The 12,543-nt window shown below is 40.9% G+C and overlaps 1 protein-coding gene across 2 annotated transcripts; it reads left to right on the forward strand.

The window, feature by feature from the left end:
- Nucleotides 1–792: 792 nt before the first annotated feature.
- Nucleotides 793–10,192, forward strand: elmod3 (ELMO/CED-12 domain containing 3). 2 transcript variants are annotated; one of them, XM_026187905.1, is made up of 13 exons: nucleotides 793–876; nucleotides 1,990–2,706; nucleotides 3,475–3,546; nucleotides 3,660–3,734; nucleotides 3,820–3,886; nucleotides 4,240–4,308; nucleotides 4,412–4,500; nucleotides 4,709–4,832; nucleotides 4,957–5,079; nucleotides 5,197–5,327; nucleotides 5,460–5,536; nucleotides 5,644–5,771; nucleotides 6,290–10,192. In XM_026187905.1, exons 2-13 carry the CDS (start codon nucleotides 2,605–2,607, stop codon nucleotides 6,538–6,540), a joined length of 1,308 nt encoding a protein of 435 aa, XP_026043690.1. In that variant the 5' UTR covers nucleotides 793–876; nucleotides 1,990–2,604; the 3' UTR covers nucleotides 6,541–10,192. The 2 variants fall into 2 exon arrangements, with proteins under 2 accessions (XP_026043690.1, XP_026043691.1); XM_026187906.1 differs by lacking the exon at nucleotides 793–876 and adding an exon at nucleotides 883–1,122.
- Nucleotides 10,193–12,543: the final 2,351 nt, after the last annotated feature.

The following is a 12,543-nucleotide window of genomic DNA, read 5'->3' on the forward strand; positions in this document are numbered from 1 at the left end:
CAGTGACAAAATATAGGCCACAATCGCTTTTTGGCAGGCTGAAAATGGCATATTATCAATGTTAATGTTCCTTTACAGGTTATCCAGCAGTTCTAAGAGACTGTTTGAGATGTAATATTTGACATATGAGCCTTCTGAATGACATACGCCAAGTTTGAAGCAGAAATATTGTTTCAGTGACAAGTTATAGACCACAATCACTTTTTGGCAGGTTGGAAATTGCATATTATCAGTTTTATTGTTCCTGTACAAGTTATTCAGCAGTTCTTGGAGAGTTTTTGGGATATAATATATCACATGTAACCCTTCTGGAATATATCCAACAAGTTTGAAGCCGAAATATTGTTTCAGTGACAAGTTATAGGCCACAATCACTTTTTGTTAGCGCTAAAATGCCATGTTCTCAGTCGTTATTCTGAACAAACAAGAAAGAGTCATGGTGATACTGGCACAATAGGTCTTTAACTACTATTCGACAGTCTTATAACAAATATAACAAATATGAACAACGAGAGTAGACATACTAAACCTGTAGGCATTAATTATTCCATCGTGATGCGTGTAGTCATTCGTGACTGCGCTACACACTGAAAGCAACCTTCTGATAAGCGTCATAATTCGGTTACAAGAAACGTTAAAGCTCCATAAATGCATACCTTTGCCTAATAACAAAGGCATAAATGTGTTTGGGTTTTTTCCCCCACGTTATATCAGTTGCACGGAAGTAGCTGGCAACGCAAGTAATCCGGGCGCTGCAGCTTTAAGCAGCTGCGCGCGCTCCCGCGGACGGCAATCACTTTCTGGCAGACAATCACTTTTCGACACAACAGGGGGAAGGGAAGCTGAGATTGGAGGGAGAAACAATCATAAACTGAGGTACTTTTAAAATGCTTCATATCACGTAATATTTTCAGACAGGCCGCGGGACGCAATGTTTCTGCTGCATTTGCCGGAACTTGGAGACAAAAGCAGATTTATTCTCGTGTTGCTGTTGGATTTGGGGACAGACCCCCCCTCCATCCCTGTTACAGTTCAGCAGAGCTACTGCTAGCCCGTTAGTTAGCCTGGCAGCTGGCTTTTCGTGTGTCAAAACCTAACTAGGACTGGAGTCCTTAAATGCAGGTGATTGTTTTATATACGAATTAAAATGTTGTGGTGTTTGCCGTAAATTTCGGCGGACTTGCATGCAGTATATGCGCCGTGGCATTCTCCGTTTGAGGTGAAGCTGTAGCTGCGTCTTTGTGCCTGCGGGGTTGCTAGCTGACATAATGCTAGCTTTTCGGTTGCTACAGATAATGGTAGCTGTCAGAGCGGCGGAGCGTTACTGTAGGCAGCTGTCACCTCACTAAGCTGAACTTATTCGCTAGTTTTTTGTTGTTGTTTTTTTTTTTTTGTCGCGGCTGTGTGTTTGATTTCTGTAGTGCTATCCTTTTATTTTAAAATTGCTGTGATTTTTTTTTTTTTTTTTTTTAAACGGATGGGAAAGTGTGCAGAGCTTTTGCTTTAGTAAAAGTAGCAATATTACGCTGTAAAAAAGTAAACAAAAAGAAAGAAGGAAAAAAGAAAAGAGTAGTTAAAGTCATGCATTGAAAATGTTCTTGAGATATAAGTATGAAAACCAGTGCTTGGGAGGAGGTATTTATTTTACACCACGCAATATACTCTGACCCTCCCACACAGAGACAACATTGGAAGAAACAGGGTCTTCAGTTCAGGTATTAGATTTTTTTTTTCACAGCAAAATAATTTGGCCCATCCTAACAGGTAAACGCATAAGTGAACTATTTTTGTTCCAGGTGTTGTGATGTATTGTGACTTAAAGGATACGTGATGAACCTTTGCTTGTTTTATTGTTTTTGATATGATGAGCCAAACGTGCTGGGAAGAACCCATAATTCTGTGTCTTTGTCGCCTGTTGGTTGGTTTTTCTGTTACTTTTGTGTAGCCATTTATTAACTTTGCGTTTTTAAACCACTGCCTTTCACACAGTGTCTCCTGCCATACAACAACTCTTCATGACCCCACATCTCGTTGCACAGCTGGAGTTCGGATGTTCGATGCCATTTCACGTGAGGCCAGAGACGTAGGGCTGCTTCGGTGCTTGTGAATACTGCCTGGGATACTTTGGATTTATCTTAAGTGCCAAAGTGATGAAGTGTCTCGGACAGGGAGAGCCCAGCCCTGAACAGGAATGTCATTATTCAGGTTTCGGGCACCTCTGGAGGGGCTAAAGAGAGCAGGGCTGGTCAGTGGTGGAGAGAAAAGAGGCAGGTTTCCAGGCAACTTGTGTATTGATGGGTAGCCATTTCCTCCAGTCAGCTCTCGTGGACTGATATCTGTAGATTCCTGTCAGCATCCATACTCGTGGTTAGACTGGCATCGAAAACCACACAACTATTGCTCTTGCGTGAATATGATGTTCAAACAACACTTTTTTTTCCTGCCGGCGACACCTTTCTAAAATCGACCAGGTGACTGTGGATGTCGTGTTGTCTACATATATGAGGGGAAAATGATAAACGCATAGATACTTGCAGTAGCTACAAGTGTGTGCAGCTGAAGCCATGGTGGCCCTTGCATCAACTCATCAGCCAATCTCAGTTTATGACTTCAGAAGTCTTTAGAGGCCAGGATCAGAAACAAGTTCAGCAGACAACGCGCTCACATGCAATGGAAGAAGACATTGATGTCGCCTCCCGCATTGAGGTAACCTTATTTGACCTTTGTTTTAATCTCATTCCAGTGTTTAGATTTACAGGAACTTAAAACCATTAAAACCGAAAGCAGCACCTGCCGTGTTGGTCAACAAAACAGAAGTACTGCCGTCTGACCATTGTTGCTACGGAGATTTTTATTGTTCTCAGAGGAATCATTTTTCCCTTCCTGCCCTGCACTTTTGTTTAATGTCACATGATGTGCTTTAAGTCCTTATGTCTTATGTGTTTAACCTAAGGTCTAAGGTCAAGGTCCTTTCTGTTATCAGTGGCAGCTGACAGCGCATTTCCTTTATCCCCAGCTTGGTTTCCTAGCCAAAACATTACCTCTAACTCCCTGGCCTCTTTGCTGTCCTTGTGTACAGTTTCATTTGTAAACAGTTGGATCAGTAAGTGTGTTTGCAATTTCGGTGCAACATAAGTCAGGTTATTGCCATTTTCCCCAGTGGATGTGCACCCTTAAATTATTTTCATAGTTTTTAAGCATAAGTGTGCCTCACACAAGAAGCATCCCAGTAAAAGTGGCATGTTTCCAAGCAGGCCACTTTCAAAAGGATACCTGTTATTTAATTTGGCCTATTATACTAAATATTTCACTGTTTAAATTTTTTTTTAATCATATGTGTATTAGTTTTCAGGAATTGCATATGGCCTCCAGTAATAATGTGTTGCTCTGTCATGGAGGGGGTGAATGCTGCACTGTTTTTACATTGTGTTTTTCTGATGCACCTGTTCTGTGCTGCTGCTGCTCTGCTGTTAGGGTCTAAATGGTTTGTCTCATGAATGTAAACCATTAGAGGAGATAACCAATGGACACTCCAATCATAAGCCTGTGAGTACACTTAAAAATCACTTCTCATTGATTCATTCTCATTAGATTTTGCTTGTGTTGTGTCCTTTTAAAAAAATCTACATATTGTCTTCTTTTTTTTTTTTGCTTTATAGATCATGAATGGACTGGTTATTGGTCATAATGTCAAAGACCACACCAATGGCAGCGCACCACTCAGATCTCTGCCGGTAATTAAAGCCTATTGTTACTGTCTGACTTCAAACAGCACGCCACTTCCTTGAATTTAATGTCTCCAAATATTTTATTTTCCAGATTTCAGCATTAAAACAGAATGGTCTTCTGCAAACCCTGGCAGCTGGAGACCAGCCCAAGCCTGAAGGTAACATGAACAACCTTGATTTTTGTCTCACATCCTCTTCTCGTGTGTGTGTGTGTGTGTGTGTGCGTGTGCGCGCGCGTGCGTGCGTGCGCGTGCGTCCTAGATACAGAGCAATTATTGCAGGTAACACCTGACCCAGGAGTTATGGTTGCCTGGGTTTAGGAAGCACAGGAGGCACCCTGGAGGGTGCAGGTCTGTTAGACAAGAAGGATTCATGACAGGGGATTGACTGGGTGGACGTCACCATAGCAAAATAGCTCACCCTGTTGGAGTGCTAAGTTAAAGCTGTGAACCAAATGAAGCTGTTTGTTGAATTGGCACGTTTTCTTTCTTCAACTTTGTTTTGTTTACAGATGATAAGGAAAATGTGGAGTTGGAAAAGGCCAGGCAGGAGTGGGAGGCTCTAGAGCACACCCAGCCAGGTCAGATAAATCTTGCCGTTTGTAGGAGAATGATAATGACTTTGCTGATTTTTGGTCTGTTAGTTGATGGTATAATAATATAACTGTAATATTGATCTCCCAGCTCTCACTGAGGACTTTAACCCAACCCCACTTATCCCCTTCAATGAAGCCCTGCAGTACTTTCAGACCACAGACCTTGGGGATTTGCTGGTAAGGAATGCTAAAAACAAAACTGCAAAGAAAGTAGAATGACAAACAGAGGAAATCTGAATTAGATCTTATTCATAAAAATCACTAGTCTTAAGTGTAGTAAATAGAAAAATATAAAGTATGAGAATGATGATGCATTTGAAAACAAATAAATACATTGTTTTAATGAGTACACTTTTTCAAATTTTTCCTCAATGTCCACCTGCAGAAGAACATCCAGCCAACCATTCGCAGGACTGGTCTGGCTGCGATCACACACTTCCTCTTTGGACCTCCGCGACTTCACAGGGAGCTCCTGGAGGAGAGAGATCTCGTCTTTGCCATTGCACAGTGTGAGTGTGTGTTAGAAGGGTCTGTTTGGTCTAAACATCACACAAGTAGTTAAAACTCCTTAAGTGTTTCCAAAAACAAAAATTGGGTCTTTTGCACATGTGTGTTTTACTTTTCTTTACACAGGCCCTGTTGACAACAGCCAAACGGTCCACATGCGTGTCCTCCAGACCATTTATAAGAAGCTGATTGGCAGCAAGTTGGACTGTCCACGGTATGGCGTACACTGGGAAAACATTGGCTTTCAGGGTAAGACACTCTCTATTTTGTTGTAAAAAGGTAGTTCTCAATTCATAATTAATAATATGACATCACTCCTGTGCTAACATCATGCTGCTTTGCCTTTATTTACTTTCTTTACTGCAGGTACAGACCCTGCCACTGACCTACGTGGCACTGGATTCCTGGGACTGATGCATACTCTATATTTTGTGATGGACCCAGAGACTCTACCCTTGGCTAGAGACATCTACAAATTATCACAACACCCGACACAGGTGTTACCTGGCAGTAAAATTTACTCTCACAAGGCAGCTTGTTCAAGCCAAAGTGGGAAAATGTGTTCATTTGATTTAATGATTGTCCCTTACTGCTTTAACAATAATTCATTGTGTTTTTGTCTGTTTTAGAACTTTCCATTTAGTGTGATGTCAATCAACATGACCCGCATCGCTCTGCAAGTACTAAGAGAGGAGGCCTTGTCCAAGTGAGACTCATATTTGTTTTGTTTTGTTTTTTTAATTATCCCATTTTCAGAAGTGTGTTTGATGGGTGTCACGACACCCTCTGTCCTTTGTGTTTTGTTCATACCAGGGAGTGTAATCGTCGTCAGCAAGTGGTCGGCGTGCTGAACGAATTCTACGTTGCCACGTATCTGCACCTTTATCAACTGTGGAAGACCCAGCAGAAGACCATCGCTGACTCTGGCTTTGTTCTGAAAGGTTGTGCTTATAATCACACTAATGCTACCTCTTACTTGTGATGCTGCAGTCAGAAGCCAATTGGCACAAAGACTGGAAACCTCAGAAAATTAATCTGCTTTAAAGGGCAAAGTAAAAAAAAAAAAAAAAAATACAGGTCCAAGGTCAGCCTGTTACAAAGCCTTTTGTCAGATGGCAACCTGTGATTTTTACATTTCTGTTTTCATATCCTTAACACAGATGAGATTATTGAACTTTTTCAATAATTGGTTATTGGTTAGTGAACTGTTTCACACACCGTTGATAGTTTTCCTCTTACCTAAGCTGCAGCTTTTGGCTTCATATTTAGAGACAAATATGTGATTGGTATCATTGTTTGAAAGCAACACTCAGCATCTAAGCAAATATGGGATTTCCCAAATGTCAAGAGTCTTCCTTTAGTCTAAGTTAGGGGTCTATCCATTGAATTCCACACTGGAAAAAACACATATTACCATTCCTCCGCAAATCTCACATTTTCTGTATTTCGTAACCTTCAGAGGTGGAGCTGTTTGCCAAAAAGAACCCCAAGCAGATGCTGCGCCGGCTAGAGGTCTTCCTGAAAGAGAGGCGGGCAGGTGGAATCCCCCGTGGGACGTCACCAGACCCTGTGGCTCAACAGCCTTCTCCCAGCCTGGGGGAGCGAGGGGCCAAAGCTGGCACTGCACAGGCACGCAAGGGAAAGGAGATGCACTTCACAGGAGTGTGTGATCTACCGCCAGACATGGAGGGAGAGGCCAGACTGATCTAAGCTAGACTCTATGCGAGTGTTTCTGTGTGTGTGAGTCTATCTATTACTTTATGTGCGAGTGGCTTACTCGGAGCTAGAAGAAGAGCCCCACAAGACCATGATCTAGAACCTGCTATCTGAACCTTATCAAACACTTCCACTCCTTCCGTTGTTGCTGGGGTGCTGCACTTTGATCAGATTATGCTAGGGGATCTTTCAGAGTTATGTTTGAGTTTTGTTATTAACTTATTTATTAAGCATGGGTGCATAGAACAGATATAAAGAGGTCAGAAACTCAAGATGTCACAAAAACAAAATAAAGTGAATATTTGCACTTTTCTGTGGATTTTGTAGCCAAATCAATAGCTGCCAAATTATTGTGGTTGAAGTCTACCTGTCTAAAAGTACAAAATATACACAATTTTGCTCCAAGGATCTCTTATCCAGGTTATCTAAATGTTATAGAGAAGCATGGCAGAGAGTGTCTTTTTTTTTTTCCCCCAAAGGCTTGGCATTCTTCTTTGCACCAAAATACTGCTCCGTCACATGCAATGTAACTGAAGAGCAGCGATGACTGGTATGTTGTTAAAGGCTCTGTTGAAATTATGGTAATACAAGATAAAATGAACTAGTCTGAATCCCTGCTTTAGAGAATACAATAGCAGGTTTTCCATTAGTTTGAGTGGGAAGAGGAAGATGGAAAATGTTAATAGATACTGGTTTCACAGCTACACTGTAGGCTTTGAATGCAGCTTACTTTAAAGGTCTGATCACCTTGCATTTGCTGTTGGTGTGAATGGCATATGTCATTTGGACATCAGTCGAAATGTGAGGTTGTAGTCAGTTTTAAGTAGGTGTCTGTTGCCAGAGGTCTAATAGACTAGGTCCAGAGCTCCCACTTAATATGGGGGAATATATTTTAAATAATATATAAAAACATATAAAGTGTATGTGTGTGTTTATCTATTTATATAGATAAACTATATATTAGTCCTTTATTAAGGGACAGCTGTCCCTTTAATCATAACGTTACAGTTGTGTGTCAAAACACTTCAGAATTCTGTTACCAGACTAATGGCTTGGTGATGGTGAGAACGGTTTGAACACTATGAAATTCCACCAGAACAAAATTCTTAAGTCTCTGCTTTTCCTGGTTAAAGCAAAGGAGACACTTTGGCTTCAGCTTGGTCCCAGCTGTAGCCGAAGCTCTGGTTTGAGCTTTCTTACATTCCGTTAAAAAGCATGCGATTGTAAATTTTTTTTATTTTTTTTTAATTTTTTGACCAGTTTGAAAATTTATTCCAGTGTGTATGAGTGTGTGTCTGTGTGTGGATGCATGTGTGGTTAAAAACAAATGAGCTGATATTGATGAAGGGCGCCTCTCCCAGGAGATGTATGCTACAGTATGCAATCCCAGCTCTTACTCTAAGATTATCAAAACGCTAGTGCCGTGTGATGATAGAAATCGTTCCTAACTTCAGGGTTTGTGCACTTGTGCAAGCGAATGTGTGTGAGTATGTTTGTATGTGTGTTTCATATGACAGGAACTGACTACAGATGGGGTGCTTTCCTCTGCACACAATAAGCCAGCTTTACTAAGTACTTGATCCATCAAGCTGCATAGATGGTACTTCTGTCATTTTAAAAATGGTTCATAACATTTGTGAAGACAATATTTCTCCTAAAACAAACGACACACAGACACACACAACCTTTGGTTTGCGTTTTTAAATAATCAAATGTTGGTTCCAGGCACAGCTGGTTGCAAGCAGCTCTGTGGGCTGAAATGGGTAGAGCTCCTCAGCAAAGCTGGTTCCTGCTTTGTGCTAATGTGAATCAGTCCTCCATCTTTGTAGTCTCAATCTGTAGCATGTTCAGGTAGCACTAGTACTGTAGCATCCTATAGCCTCCTCCTCTTCGTAAAAGCTTGTTGATGTCGCGTCTCAGTTACAGTCTGTAGTGTTAATGAGTGCGCAAACTGTTATTACTATAGCACATACATTTCTTTCTTTTTTTTCCCTTTTTTTTGCGAAGCCTCCTCGAGTAGATGCACATTTAGGTGGCACAGCGTGTGTTTTGTAGAGATGTGGGCTAGGCTCGATATGTTTCTGAGCTCAAACTTGTCTTCTAAGAAGGTGATAGTAAACCCGGTGCCTACATCCAAGCAGAGCTATGCGGGGCAGAGTGCAGGTTTGTCCTCTTACTTTTGTCTTTCATTCGAGCCATCGTGCCACGGTAGACTTTATTCATTTGTGTGACACAGTACGCAGAGTTAATGTTACCCCTAAAACATGCCAAATTAATTAATATATACTGTTAAATGCACAGGCATGTGAGTTTTCGATGTCGGCATCTATTCAGACAATTGTCCATCGCCAACTTGCATTCTTCTCGTCCACCGTACAACTTCAAAAGTGAGCTGATGTAGTTTTTCCAATTGTTTGCAAGTGTTTTGATCGATCAGGAAAATTTGCACTGTTGTAGATATTTGATAGTATGTGTGACGTATGCAAGAGGAAGCAGGCCATCTTCAATAGCCATATTGTAACGTTCATTATCACCCACATCATGAAAACGGGCTTTGTGAAGTCAGACTCCCCTCCTCGCTTGAAAAAGTTTGCACCATAGTCTCATATTTAGTTTTATTCAATTACAAACTGAGGAGCAGTACAGTGTATGTAAATCAGGAAGTTTGTATATAGAGAATTAATGATTGTAACTGTATGATTGTCTGTAGGGCATTATATCGAAACACACTGCTTACCTCAAGACTTGAGACAAATCTCTCCTTTCTCTCTATTTTTACGTTTCCTTGTATCTAGGCCTTCTCTCATACTAATTGGATATGATATGTAATGTATATCCTCCACCAGAAGCACTACGTAATAGCAAACTAACACAAAAGCTGGTCAGTGTTACGTGTATTCTATTTAAAGACACATTTATCGACGCTATATAGGCCCGCGCGCACTCCGATGCACATCTGCAGATAAAATTCCTTTTAAAGACATTCTATAATTGGCTGATGTTTACTTATAATGTTGAAATAAGATCGCTTTCTTGTGGCTTCAGTGATAGTATGGTATACTTTTGCTGTAATTCAGTGTTTTGTGTCAGGAAACACTCAGAAACAATCCTGTTTTTACAGCTCCAGTCACAAACAGTTCAATAAATGATTGTTAAGATACGCTTGATCATCAGTCATAATGCTGAGTGCACTTTGACTTTGGTGTATTATCACCTATGTGTATATAATAGCCAAACAAGGCCTGATTTTATCCTCCCATGTTAACAAAAGTTGTATTTTCAGCAGTAATAGATCATGTTCTTATGATTTGATCATCATTTGGAGCCGCTTCAGTTGACAAACCAGAACCAAGAGAAACATAAAACGGGTTCTTGCAGGATGTCAGATGCTCTGAGAGGTGGGGTCTGAAGTTCTGCTTCCTACAGCAGCAGCTTGGCAAATACAATCACTTCTCTCAATATCCTGCGCTTTATATGAAGGTGTTTTACTGTTGCTGTCGTCATGTCCCTCAGAGCATTTTATGACTGTACCTTGATTGTAGAAGCCCTATTTTATACTGAGAGTTATTTGAGAATACAGTATGTGCTGTTGTACATTAAATGTATTGTATGGAGAAAGCTAAATAAATGCTGTTTAAAAACTGTTTCTCTGGGAAATCATTGAGTCATCATAACTTCCTCTTAAATCTTATAAATTAAATAAAAAGGTGGCCATCAAGTATGTGGAAAGCTTAACTTTCAGTAAAGATAACCTGCTAAAGTTCAAAGTGAGCATTAGAATGAGGAAGAAAGCTGGTTTAAGTGTCTTTGAGTGTGGTGTGTTTGTTGGTGGCAGACAGGCTGGTCTGAATATTTGTGAAACTGCTGGGATTTTCCCAACACAACTATCTGGAGTTTACAGAGAGTGGTCTGAACAAGAGAAAACATCCAGTAAGTGGCAGTGTTCTTAGGGAAAATGCTTTGTTGATACTAGAGGTTAGAGAAGAATGGCCAGAGTGTTTCAAGCTGAGAGGAAGGCAACAGTGACTGAAATAACCACTCCATACAACCAAAGTATGCAGAAGAGCAACTCTTAATGTGCAGCACATTGAAGCAGAGGGGCTTCATCAGCAGAAGACCATACCGGGGGCTGCTTCTGTCAACCAAGAACAGGAAATTGAAGCTACAAATTACACAGGCTCACCAAAAGCGGACAACAGAAGACTGATAACATGTTGGAAAAAGCATGGAGCCATCCTGCTAACATTTACAGTACTGGTGGTGGTGGAGGTGTAAGGGTGTAGGGGATATTTTCTTCCCACGTGTTGGGCTTTTTACTACCGACTGAGCATTGTTTAAATGTCATGGTCTACCCAGGTTTTCTTTTGCTGACCATGTCCATCAGCTGTTCGTATTTACTAAACAGTGATTTCACTGTACTCAAACGACTTCCACAGTCGCCATATTTAAGTCCGATAGAGCATTTTATGTATGTGGTGGGTTTTTTGTTTTTTTTTAAAAAGAAACTTTACAGATGGATTAAAAAGGTAATAAATGTATTTATTTTTTAGCAACTAATGAAGTGTTTATTTTTTTTTCCTGCAACTTTTTCCTCTTTTGCAGAGGTTTTTAACTCTGTTCTTATCTGTACTCTGCAGTGCGTCAGTACATTTTCTGCAGTTCAGCCACTAGAGTGCACACTTTTAACATGCTGCCATAGAGCTACATGACTCACATGGTGTTTCATTTATTGTGGTGCTGCAAAAATAATCGCACGCACAGAGCGAGTCTGCCAAGACTAATCTGTTCAGTTGCATAAGCTGAAGTTTGATCTGTTTTTCCAATTCCTTGTCAGTGTTTTTAGTTTTCAAAACAACATCGGTGAACTCCTATTAAAATTAAACCTGATCTTGATTCATTTTGCCTTTCCAGTGTTTAGTTTTTAGTGAGCCTCATAAGTCCCAGCGCTGCTTCAGTGGGGTGGAATCGGCAGTATTGGCAGGCCCCTCATCTTTCATAAGATAAGCAAATTACTGGCTTGTTTACATGCTGGTGTGTTGAAAATGTAAATCAAACGAAAGAGACTTTTGTACTGAGTTAACAAAGATGCCTCAATGGAATCTTGATACTGGATGCTCTACATCTGCGCCTAATCAGACTTGTGGCTCCAGTCCCACAGTCCCAGATGACTGGGATGTGGTGGATCTGCTGAATCACAGCAGACACACACAGGACGAAAAGAAAAATTCTAAGCCTTTTTTCCCCCCTTTTCTTATGACCTGAATCAAAATCACCCTTCCCTAACCTATTTTCCCTTCCATGCTTACATTAGCAATGTTTTATTGAAGGAGTGATTTCAGCTGAGAGCAACCTAACTGACATGATTCCACTCAGAAACCCTTTAAAGGATTAATAATGTGAAACAGAGAACTCAGCCACATATCCAGCATCCTACCGGTGTGTCAAGGCCTCTGGCATCCAAGTCAGAATGACGAGAACAGAGCAGGGTTGACTTTTATGAATCTGTTTCCATTTGTACCTAGTGAGCCTGCTGGATTACAGTCTTTCTCTCTCACTTTCACTCTCGCCTTCCCTCCCCCAACTCTGTTCCTCTCTCTCTCTCTCTCTCTCTCTCTCTCTGATGTCATTGTTTCCTGCCCAATAGTTTCTGATGCTCAGTTCAGGTCTGTGTGCACACACATTAAACATAATGCACAGCACTCTGCTTGAAATGCTGACATATAGGAAATTACAGACACGTACAACACTGATGTCAGCCCCATTTTCAGTCGACTCTGTGCTCTGGTTTCTCTTGTCTGCACTGCAGACATCAAACAATGTGTGCGTACTACCTGTGGCCATGTCACCTTTTGCAGGTTGATTTAAGGCCTTGTAGGGTTGCCTATCTTCTCTTTGTGGTTATCATCCACTGACTTTCCTTCAGAAACTATAGCTGCCAAAAAAAACAAATGCTAGAACTGTTGCATTATCTATAACATCATTCACATCCTTTACACT

The sequence above is a fragment of the Astatotilapia calliptera genome, chromosome 12 (genome assembly GCF_900246225.1).
Source record: "Astatotilapia calliptera chromosome 12, fAstCal1.2, whole genome shotgun sequence".
Classification (NCBI taxonomy): Eukaryota; Metazoa; Chordata; class Actinopteri; order Cichliformes; family Cichlidae; genus Astatotilapia; species Astatotilapia calliptera.

Excerpts from the sequence above, each read along its gene's own strand:
- elmod3 (XM_026187905.1), top strand. The coding sequence starts at position 2,605 with ATGACTTCAGAAGTCTTTAGAGGCCAGGATCAGAAACAAGTTCAGCAG. Across the intron at positions 2,707-3,474 it reads ATGTCGCCTCCCGCATTGAG|GGTCTAAATGGTTTGTCTCA; the intron begins GTAACCTTATTT and ends CTCTGCTGTTAG. Across the intron at positions 4,309-4,411 it reads TCTAGAGCACACCCAGCCAG|CTCTCACTGAGGACTTTAAC; the intron begins GTCAGATAAATC and ends TTGATCTCCCAG.